The sequence below is a fragment of the Salvelinus sp. IW2-2015 genome, linkage group LG20 (genome assembly GCF_002910315.2).
Source record: "Salvelinus sp. IW2-2015 linkage group LG20, ASM291031v2, whole genome shotgun sequence".
NCBI lineage: Eukaryota > Metazoa > Chordata > Actinopteri > Salmoniformes > Salmonidae > Salvelinus > Salvelinus sp. IW2-2015.
Window position 1 is genome coordinate 29122615 of NC_036860.1, and position 12188 is coordinate 29134802.

Genomic DNA, 12188 nt, shown 5'->3' on the forward strand with positions numbered 1-12188 from the left:
GGGGTCAGATTTTCTGAAAGAGGGGGGGGAGGCGCTTAGCGTTGCAGAAGTTAGAGTAACAAGATTCCAGCGCGTTTTGCCAGCCCGGGTCGCGCATTCGATATGCTGATAAATTAGGAGCCTTTTTTCAGATTAACCTTGTTAAAATCCCCAGCTACAAAAGCAGCCTGATATGTGGTTTCCAGTTTACCATTGTCACAATGAAGTTCTTCAGGGCCGTCGATGTGTCTGTTGGGGGGGCGGATGATACAACGGACTGTGATTAATTAATCCGAAGAGAATTCTCTTGGTAGATATTGTCAGTCCGGCATGTTGTAAGGAATTCTAGGTCACGACTTCCCCGGGGGGTGCTCCCCCGCTGTTTCCTGAAGATCACACTATCTCAGTCTTAGACCTTTGTTTTGACCCGTTGCAGTGTGAGGCGTACTCCCTTTTCCTGCATCCCACTCCGAGTGGCCCCACCTCCTCCCTGTGGACCGTCTTTGTCGTTGTTGGTAATATCAAGTCCTACCACTGTGCCTAGTGGGTGTCTGCCAAACTTGATGATTGAGTTGGAGGCGTCATGGCCGCGCAGTCATGGGTGAACAGGGAGTTACAGGAGAGGGCTGAGAACGCACCCTTGTGGGGCCCAGTGTTAGGATCAGGCTGTGTGGATGTTCTGTTCTCACTTCCCTTCACCACCTGGCGGCAGTTCTCTGTTGGTGAACCAGTTACCAGGACACAGTTTGCAGCAGGGCTGGTCCATTGGTCGAGACCCCAGATATTGTTTGCTCTGTAGTGTTCTTACTCAGAGTAACTATTTATCCAAATCCATCGTTGCGAATCTCACCCCGAACTGAGCGATATGTTGAAGTCTTTATGAATTCAGAATTGGTCGGAATTACCACCAGCGCCCTTGACATACAGATCACAGATCTGAGCACAGGCTACGAAATAAAAATTGTTTTCCTTTATTAGTTGTCTGTCTTATTAAATTCTGGGAGCAAAACATACCCCATGGTCAGTTCGTTTCCGTCTGCGCCATGTCCCTTTGTGTGTCATATGTGAATTGTTTTTTTTACTTGTTTTCAGCGGAAAGTGATCTGTACCGCCCGGGCCGAGCTTGTTTCTTGTATGCGTCACTAACCCCGTCCCGGGTGAGAGTATGACCCGATGATTCCAGGATGCTGCTAGCCCGGTCGCGCATTCGTTATGCTGATAAAATTAGGGAGCCTTGTTTTCAGAATTAGCTTGTTAAAATCCCCAGCTACAATAAATGCCAGCCTCAGATATGTGGTTCCCAGTTTACATAGAGTCCAATAAAGTTCTTTCAGGGCCTCGACGGTGTTCTGCCTTGGGGGGATAGATGCGGCTGTGATTATAATCGAAGAAAGAAATTCTCTGGGTAGGATAATTTGTCGGCTATTGAACCTTCGAAGGTTTGGTGATAGTTAATTCTAAGCTGTCATAGCCATTAAATTGTGCAACTGTTAGTCGTGCTTTGCCCATTGTGCCAATATATAAGGAGCTTGAGTTCCTCTGGTACGTTATTGAAAGGTTTTGTGAATCTACCGACCCACAACTCTTTAATCATAAGGCATTAAAGCTCTCCCGCCCTTCTTCTTACAGAAAAGATGTTTGTTTTACTGACTCCCGGCACAATGCGCTGAGTCCGAAAGAAACCTGGTGGTTTCTGTTTGTATCCTGAACTTCTGATACATCTGGGCATATTAAAGTGTGCGCCTATCCCGAGTGAGCCATGTTTTCCGGTTGAAAACAGACTTAATGGTTCAACAATATCTACCTGCGTTCCTTTCATGCTCTTCGCTAACCCTGATCGTGAAGCAAACCCTCGCTCGGGAATTATCGTCTACCTTGTTCGTCAACACGAGACATAGCCGTGCACCAACACTTGGCCTGACGATGAACAAAAGGACATTGAGTTCCTTGTATGACACACCACGTTACTCGTAATCAAAGCATCACCCCCGCCCTTCTTCCTTACCAGATGACGATGTTCGTTATCTTTCGGACGGCGCGACGAGCCTGTGGAAGAAACCATGGTGGCACGCGAATGTTAACGGCGTCTGGATAACGTATCCAGTGAGCCATGTTTCCGTGAAACAAAAGAAGACGTTACCAATACGTTCATTGATGTCTCTCTGGAAGGCAACCCCCTTGCTCGCGTTTCGTCTACCTGTTGTCAAGAGACTGGACATTGGCGAGTAGTATACTTGGGAGCGTTGGCGCGATTCCGTCTACGGAGCCTGACCAGAAGACCGCTCTGTCTGCCTCTTCTGCGGCGCTTGTTTTGGGTCGCCGGCTGGGAAGCCGATCCATTGTACCTGGGTGAGTTATTTATGTCCAAATACCTTGTTTTGTTAGCGCGTTTGGTATACATATCCAAACGCTAATTCTGGTCAGCGTTATATCGGACAAAAACTTCAAAAAGTGATATTACCGGTCGAAGAAACATTTCAAACTAAGTACAGAATCAATCATTAGGATGTTTTTAACATATAGCTTCAATAAAGTTCCAACCGGAGTATTCTTTCTTGTCTTCGTGAGCAATGGAATGCAAGTGACTAACATGAGAAAATGTGATCACAAAATGGATGCTTGATGGACATCTGATATATTCTGCTCTCATTCACTCCCAAAACAACATAGAAGCCTCATTATAATTTCAATTGATGGTTGACATCTAGTGGAACCCCTAGGCAGTGCACAATCATTCATATCTCAAGGGGATTTCATTGGGGACTCTGGTGAATACATACAAGCTCAGATTTCTGACTTCCTGTTTTGATTTCAACTCAGGATTTTGCCTGCCAGTATGAGTTCTGTTAATCTCACAGACATAATTCAAAYAGTTTTAGAAACTTTAGAGTGTTTTCTATCCAATACTAATAATAATATGCATATATTAGCATCTGGGACAGAGTAGGAGGCAGTTCAATTTGGGCACGCTATTCATCCAAAGTGAAAATGCTGCCCCCTATCCCTAAAAAGTTAAACATGCCACATTGGCTTCAGAAACTGCCAGAAGCTTCTGTTAACAGTGAGCATTTAATTCGATCTGTTCTCCTCTACTTTTCCTGGCTGTCAAAGAACCAGGATGTTGTCTCTGGTTTTGAATCTGAATGTAGGTAACTGAATTTGAAAACTGAATCTGAATGCATCTGAGAAGTTGAATATATGAAACTTTGACAAACTTGAAATTATAGTTTGTAAAYTTCAGGCAATGTCTCGGGTGGTTGTTGTCCTTGATGATCTTTTTAGCCTTCCTGTGACATCGGGTTGTGTAGGTGTCCTGGAGGGCAGGTAGATTGCACCCGGTGATGCGCTGTGCAGACCTCACTACTCTCTGGAGARCMTGACGGTTGTGGACGGAGCAGTTGCCGTACCAGGCGGTGATACAGCCCGACAGGATGCTCTCAATTGTGCATCTGTAAAAGTTTGTGAGTGCTTTTGGTGACAAGCCGCATTTCTTCAGCCTCCTGAGGTTGAAGGGCTGAGAACGCACCCTTGTGGGGCCMCAGTGTTGAGGATCAGCGGGGTGGAGATGKTKTTTCCTACCCTCACCACCAGGGGGCGGCCCGTCAGGAAGTCCAGGACCCAGTTGCACAGGGCAGAGTTTAATGACGAGTTTGGAGGGTACTATGGTGTTAAATGTTGAAATGTAGTCGATTAACAGCATTCTTACATAGGTATTCTTCTTGTCCAGGTGGGTTAGGGCAGTGTGATTGCGATTGCGTCGTCTGTGGACATATTGGGGCGGTAAGCAAATTGGAGTGGGTCTAGGGTGTCAGGTAGGGTGGAGGTGATATGGTCCTTGACTAGTCTCTCAAAGCACTTCGTGATGACGGAAGTGAGTGCTACGGGGCGATAGTCATTTAGCTCAGTTACCTTAGCTTTCTTGGGAACAGGAACAATGGTGGCCCTCTTGAAGCATGTGGGAACAGSAGACTGGGATAAGGCTTGATTGAATATGTCCGTAAACACACCAGCCAGCTGGTCTGCACATGCTCTGAGGATGCGGCTAGGGATGTCGTCCGGGCCGGCAGCCTTGCGAGGGTTAACWCTTTTAAATGTTTTACTCACGTTGGCTGCAGTGAAGGAGAGCCTGCAGGTTTTGGTAGCGGGCCGTGTCAGTGGCACTGTATTGTCCTCAAAACGAGCAAAGAAGTTGTTTAGTTTGTCTGGGAGCAAGACATCGTGGTCCGCGACGGGGCTGGTTTTCTTTTTGTAGTCCATGATTGACTGTAGACCCAACCACATACCTCTCGTGTCTGAGCCGTTGAATTGCGACTCTACTTTGTCTCTATACTGACGCTTAGCTTATTTGATTGCGGAGGGAATAGCTACACTGTTTGTATTCGGTCATGTTTCCGGTCACCTTGCCCTGATTAACTTCTTATGGCTGGGGCCAGTATTGAGTAGCTCCAACAAGGAAGTGGGAAATCTGAGGTTTGTAGTTTTTCAACTCATTGCCTATCGAATATACARTGTCTATGGGGTCATATTGCACTTCCTAAGGCTTCCACTAGATGTCAACAGTCTTTAGAACCTTGTTTGAGGCTTCTACTGTGAMGTGGGGGCGAATGMGAGGGGATTGAGTAAGGTCTCTCCCAGAGTGCCATGAGCTGACCATGCTCGTTCACGTGAGAGGTAGCTTGCGCTCCATTGCAATTCTAAAGACATAGGAATTCTCCGGTTGGAACATTATTGATTATTTATGTTAAAAACGTTCTAAAGATTGTCATTTGACATGTTTCTACGGACTGTAACGGAACTTTTGGACTTTTCGTCTGCACCTAGTGATCGCGCCTGTGATCGCGCCAAAAAGGAGGTATTTGGATATAAATGATGGACTTTATCGAACAAATCAAACATTTATTGTGGAACTGGGATTCCTGGGAGTGCATTTTGATGAAGATCATCAAAGGTAAGTGAATATTTATAATGCTATTTCTGACTTCTGTTGACTACACAACATGGCGGATATCTGTTTGGGTTGTGTTGGTCTCTGAGCGCTGTACTCAGATTATTGCATGGTGTGCTTTTTCCGTAAAGTTTTTTTGAAATCTGACACAGCAGTTGCATTAAGGAGAAGTGGATGTAAAATTCCATGCATAACAGTTGTATTTTTAGCAATGTTTATTATGAGTATTTCTGTAAATTGATGTGGCTCTCTGCAAAATCACCGGATGTTTTGGAACTACTGAACATAATGCGCCAATGTAAACTCTGATTTTTGGATATAAATATGAACTTTACCGAACAAAACATACATGTATTGTGTAACATGAGTATGAAGATCATCAAAGGTTAGTGATTCATTGTATCTCTATTTCTGCTTTTTGTGACTCCTCTCTTTGGCTGGAAAAATGGCTGTGTTTTTCTGTGACTTGGCTCTGACCTAACATAATCGTTTGGTGTGCTTTCGTCGTAAAGCCTTTTTGAAATCGGACACTGTGGCTGGATTTACAWCAAGTGTATCTTTAAAATGGTGTAAAATACTTGTATGTTTGAGGAATTYTATRTATGGGATTTCTGTTGTTTTGAATTTGRCGCCCTGCAGTTTCACTGGCTGTTGACGAGGTGGGACTAGCGTCCCACATACCCTAATGAGGTTAAGAACAAATTCTTATTTTACAATGACGGCCTACCCCGTCTTAGCCGGGCAACGCTGGGCCCGGGATCGAACCAGGGTCTGTAGTGACGCCTCTAGCACTGAGAAGATGCAGTGCCACTTGGGAGCCAAATCCTGAGGTTTAAATTTCAACCTCAAAACAACAGTTTACGTTAATTACTTTTTTCACATCCAATGTATTTTCCACATATATTTCACATCACAATTTGTTGACAAATTATGTTGAAACAACGTTGATTTAACCAGTTTGTGCCCAGTGGGTTGTTTGCTTTGTGCCTAACCTTTTTCATGTGTCAGTGTACTAGTGGGTCATCAGGACAGGGTGACATACTCAATGTATTATTTAAATCATGTGTTTCAAAGGCCCCCTTAATTTTGACAAGTGGAGATGAGAGGCCCGTGCTCGAGCAGGAATGTCATAGCAACCTTGAAGTTCAGTGTCCACCTGAATCAAATAAAAATAAGTCTCAGCTCTCCAACAGGGCATTCCAATCCAGACAGAATTTAGATAAATGCCTCTCTCGTTGGAAAGTGAAAAGACGTCTCAGTTGGGATCTAAAAGCGCTCTGTCAGAAAAGCTATTTTCTTTTGTCACCCCTACAAAGCAGGTGCGCGGAGAGGTATTGTTTTAGCGGGAGCCAGAGGAAGGCCTCTGTAAAAAAAAAAAGCTTGTTACCTGGAGACATGGCCACCGAACATTGCCATTGTTCTCATAATGCCATACTCGAGCTGTCAGGGAAACTGCTGTGCAGTCATGCAGCTCCGTCTGTTTGCCTGCAGGACAACAGTTGCCCAACACCCACTCACCCCTCCTTTCTCAGAGTGAACCGTGTGTTCGCTGGCGTACACTTCTGAGACAGACCGCCTGTGTGTGTCTCGCTCTGTGCCAAGGTAGGGGGTTCCGATGTTTAGACATGCTTAGAAGATTTAGGGATCRGAGCGAGTCAAGAGACTTCAAAGGCAGGAATTGGTCACATATACAGAATCAGTCAAAAGTTTGGACACCTACTCATTCCAGGGTTTTTGTTTATTTTTACTATTTTCTACATACTTGAATGAGTAGTGTACAAACTTTTGACTGGTACTGTATATTCATATCACACATCATGCAGAGGTGTGAAAGAGCAGTGGTTTCATCAAACCAACTAACGAAATGCTCATGTTGTGTTTGTCCTGAAAGCATTTCAGCATATTTTTATCTGGTAAATGTTTGTGTTTCTTCAAAATACATWAAAAATGTGTCTCTCCTTAGCCTCCAGGAGAGTTTGTCCACAGATTGTCCACTATGTATAATTCCTCAGTGAAATGCTGGGGCATTKTAATGGTAGAAAAAACACTAATAACTACATTTTCCTCTGCTTGTTATCACAGGAGGCCAGCTTGTCCATCTGGCTTTACTACAGCGACAGCACCGCATCGCCTCTGACCTTCTTCGACCCCAAGGACTACAATCTCAATGCTTCCACGCTGAACGACAAGGTGGTGTATGTATCCCAGGAGCCTCAGCAGCGCTGGCCGGTGGTGGTGGCAGAGGGCGAGGGCTCCGGGGAGATTGTGCGCATGGAGATGACCATCTGTGAGGCCTGTCAGAAGACCAAGCGCAAAAGCATCATCGCTTCGGCCCCTGTGTACGTGAAAGTCCRCTTCGGACYGGAGGAAGACTCAGAGGAGGAAATGGAGATTGAAATCGAGCCAGCCCATGTCACCAGGCAGCCAGTGGTGGACTCCAACATCGGTGGTGGAGGCTTCGAGCCGTCCAACGAGCAGCCGGCGAGCGTTCCCATCGACTACACCAACTTCCCGACCATCAGCAACCAAGAGAGGCCCACCGAGGGAGAGGAAGAGGAGGAAGACGATGACTTCATCCACGCACCCCGCAGCATGACCGACCTGGAGATCGGCATGTACGCCCTACTGGGCGTCTTCTGCCTTGCCATCCTGGTCTTCCTCATCAACTGCATYGTGTTCGTTCTCAAGTACCGCCACAAGAGAATCCCCCCCGAGGGCCAAGCCAACATGGACCATTCCCACCACTGGGTTTTTTTAGGGAACGGACAGCCCTTGAGGGCCCAGAGTGACCTTTCACCCCAGACAGTGGAGAACCCCATCAACCCCATGGAGGGGTTACAGACTTGTTGCCATGGGGACCACCACAGCAGCGGCAGCTCCCAGACCAGCGTTCAAAGCCAGGTCCATGGGAGGGGTGACGGCAGCTCCGGGGGCTCCACCAAGGAGCACGGCGAGGAGGCCAGCTCGCCCACATCCAAGCGCAAGCGCGTCAAGTTCACCACCTTCACCACGCTCCCCACAGAAGACATGCCCTACAACTCTATCCCCATCGCAGATGAAGAGGACATTCAGTGGGTCTGCCAGGACATGGGCTTTCAGGACCCAGAGGAATTGCATGACTACATGCGCAGGATAAAGGAAATAGCCTGAAGGGGCGGCTGTTAAGAAGCCTTGGAGCTTTCTAAAAATACTTTCCTTTCTATTTTTCTCTTTYTCACTTTAGTGACAACTTTTCACAAACAAAAACCATGGCCAACTACTCTTCTGTTTTTGTTTGGGTTCTTTTTTTTTCTTTGCACAGTGCTGTTTCCCGTACACACTCACTTTTTTTGGAAGTCGCAAAAACAATTGGAAAGTTAAAGACTGGACTAAAGGATTTTAAACGCTAGTGAAATGGCTTTGTGTGGATGTCCTTTCTACAGAGGTAGGGGAGTACACTCTCAAATGGAATTAGAAGCTTCAGTCATGAGCACTGTTTTGGAGGATGGATTTGAAGTTCTCTGTCACTGTTGCTGAGGGTTAGTTAGCAGACAGGAGTGTTTTTAGCGGGACGGGTTGGGTCTTGGCTCTGTGTTTGTCGGTTTATCCAAACTCCAAGTACMTTTTCCAACAAAGAGGCCTTTGATGTGCAGATTACATTTCAAAGAAACCGTTTTTGGGACGCATGGTTTTAGGCCAACATGGGACAACATGATGGACAACCAATTGTCAAAGACGCTCATTAAAAACCATATTACGGATTTCTTTTTATCTTACCAAAGTAGGGAAGCATTCGTCAATGGCAAAACCTCCTTCTTTGTTCTTGGTACAGCACATACTATGGTTTCATTCAATGTCATTACCGTACATTTTGCTACATTTCATACATAGTCCAAGTCAGTGCCCTACTACTGGTTTCATACACTATCCTGATTAAGTCTAATGCCTTAGAATGGGTTATAGAATGGGTTTCACTGATCACAACTGATTTCAATGCTGACATCCTGTTTGTACACTTTGGGTTAAGGGGCAGTGCAGGGGGCAATTATCCAAAATGCTACAACTGGTCAAAGGTTTAGTTATATTGGAAAAGACAAGAGCTTGTACGTATATCATGAAGTAAACAATCTCCAAAATTCTTTGCATGAAAGGAGATWCTGAGGCACAATCAGCAATTTTCCAAATTTATAGATGTTTAAATTTGTAAATTATTATCTAATCATACCTAGACAATACTAAAGGACATATGTTATCATGCATTACRTGCATGCCGTGCCAGACCTGCCTACTACAGCCCTTCCTCATATGTACATACCATGGCCAGCTGAGGTCCTCTTCAGCAACAACATTACACTGAACTAGTTATCAGGCAGAAAAGGGGGGAAGTGTTGTGTGCTGGGAACATGTTGGCCCATCACTGTAACCATAGTGTTTCCTCTGCAGTTTTTACTATGATTTCCCACTGTACACCGAGGCCCTAAGAATTACAATGAAAGAACTCTCATCCCGACAAAAGATTTTGCAGCAGAAATCATTCCATTTCCTTTTTTTCTTCTTTTTAAATTATCGTCAACTCGTGTAATCATGATCCAATTGAACTTAATTTCTTTCTTTAAATGTTTTGGATTTGTGTGTATTGTTTTGTATTGTTCGGTATTACTGCACTGTTGGAGCTAGAAACATAAGCATTTCGCTGCACCTGCGATAACATCTGCAAAATATGTGTACGCGACCAATAAAATGTGATTTGATTTGACACCAACTCATTTGTACAGAGTCAGAATATTTGTGTTGCCAATTTCCAATTAACCTAAAACACATAATGAGAAGTACTATGTTTGRTCCAGAATATGTCAGTAATAAAGCATGGATGCTGCATACGAGCTGGTCATGATTGCCACAGGAGCCAAGCGCGCCGGTACTGACACATTGTGCCATTGTTTTGGTGGTGGCACCTATTAAGTTTCTCAGAATTKACTTGGTTTGATGAAATCTTAATTTTGATGTTATGAGTTTTGGTTAGTGCAAATTAGAATGACTAAATGATAAATGTAATCGGATGCCATTTGTAGGTTTGGTTGCGTAGAGGCATTGGCTAGACTGTGACGAATTTTAAAGCACTGGGTGGGATTCTTTAAAGGTAAGTAATGTTCTTTCGTGCTGATCTGATGATTTGCCAAGTTCTTTTCAGGAGTAATGAAAAATAAACAAAATGAAAAAAGTTTCAATTTTTATTTCAGTTTATTTATATGCTCTAAGTAGGGCTTGGATTTACTGTGKTTTTTTTAATCACATGATGACCAATATGACCACAATGGAAGAGAAAATGTCACCCAACCACTCAATATGAGTTATAAATCAATTCCAATCAGTTAATTTCCACACAAAACATCAGCCTAGATGGCTGACATTTTSTGGCTGTCCTACATGCTTTTTAGTTATTTTAGAATTCTTAAGAATTTGATTTATAGGATGCCATGTGATGTGCATTCCAAGTGGTTTCATTGAATAATGACCTAATTCCACAATGTGATTAAATCTCAATTAAATCCTGTTAACATCTAAMGGTAAATGGTCTTGAAAATCAAAGACATGACTATTCAAGCTTCTGCTTCTAACCCACACAAGTACAAAGAAACGGGTTGAGGAAATGAACAGTTSGTTACAGCAGGCCTTTTTTTTTTACCCATAGTTTTAACCCCCATTCTAACAATGGTGTCTCAGGATGAATGTGTTGATATTCTACTGTACTTTGATCATCAAATGGATATTTTGTCTCTTGTATTACTGTGGTCAACCCAAATCAGTACCACTGCTTAACAGCAGCGGGATACGTTTCTAATAGCAGCTTTTTAACATTCTTCTTTTTTTATAAATTCCCAATCTGGCCCTCAACCATCACGGTCACCTAATAATCCCCAGTTTACAATTGGCTCATTCATCCCCCTCCTCTCCCCTGTAACTATTCCCCAGGTCGTTGCTGCAAATGAGAACGTGTTCTCAGTCAACTTACCTGGTAAAATAACGGTAAAATAAATAAATAAAAATAAATAGTCCCTGACTTTCCAAGTCGATTTTATGCTTTCAGAGATCACTCATAGCAGATGTCTTTATGAAAAACATTTTATAGCTTCTGATCATTTGTATACGTTTCCTTCCTCCATGTATATATATGTATATGCAAAACCATTTTGTAATGTGACTTTGCTGACGGTGTACATACTTCTGTGCACATTATATTTCTTCTCTGAGCTGCTGCTACTTCTCACATGTGATTGAATACTTTTGAAATGTACCCCACGTGGAGACGTGCAAACCTCACGGTTCGGGTGACTGTGCACCACCACACTGACGATACTATGTTCATGTACAGAACACTGTTCAATTTCCTGTATTCTCCTGAAAAACAAAACCCTTGTATATTCCTCCATATGTCAAGGACTAAAGAAAATACAATACATAAACAATGTGTCCTTTCTACTCATCGTTATAACACTGTCATAAAAAACTGTCATTGGGTCACATACTGTGTATGCATTCTCATTTTCCAAACTTCAAAATGTCTTTATGTTAGAAGGTAGATGCAATTATTTTAACCATACTTCAGTTATTTTTCAGGCCCTAGGAATGGCAGGATGCAGTTCCTTATCATACAGTTAATCAGAAGTAAGAAAGCCAGACCCACATACACAAACCATTTTCATTCTACTACCATTTAATTATTGTCTGGCTACCCAGACTCCTTGCTCCGGCCAAATGCTATACCATGCCCACGGACACTTGTTCATTTTCCTCAGTCTGGATCTGAGTACCTCCCCAACTCTTTACTGAATGAGAACACATTCTAACCGTTCTGATTGGTCCCAAAAACTAATGGGTTGGGCCAGAGCCAGAACACAYGTGGGTAAAGCAGCGTTTTGAAAATTCATAATTGGCTTTGATACCCTCATTGGTTAGAGATTATCCAATTGCTGATGACTTTGTTTTGTACAACACCCTCATTTTGACATCAMCACGTCAAAAAGTGCAGCCAGAAAAACAGCGAAGTACCTGYATTTGCATTTGTTTAAGCTGTTTTCTWGTGACATTTATTTGGAGACATCCATAACAATGAGCTAATGAGGTGCGATTTCCCCTGGCATAGMWAATGTGCTCWCTCGTCAGGACACTGTTGTTCAGAGGAGCTAGCCAACACAGCTAACACAATAACTTCAAACTGAAGCTGGAAAGACTGCAAACTAGCTGCACTTCATTTTGTTTTTACCTTTTTTCAATTGACATTTAT

The 12188-nt window shown here is 43.6% G+C and overlaps 1 protein-coding gene across 2 annotated transcripts in view; it reads left to right on the plus strand.

Moving 5' to 3' along the window:
• The window catches only part of LOC111981035 (transmembrane protein 132E), a 381967-nt gene extending 372302 nt beyond the window's left edge, over nucleotides 1-9665 (plus strand). For both annotated transcript variants that reach the window (XM_024012156.2, XM_024012155.2), the window contains exon 9: nucleotides 7007-9665. In XM_024012156.2, the coding sequence (XP_023867924.1) occupies nucleotides 7007-8074 (1068 nt within the window). In that variant the 3' untranslated portion in view covers nucleotides 8075-9665. The remainder of the gene's footprint in view (nucleotides 1-7006) is intronic.
• The last annotated feature ends 2523 nt before the right edge of the window (nucleotides 9666-12188 follow it).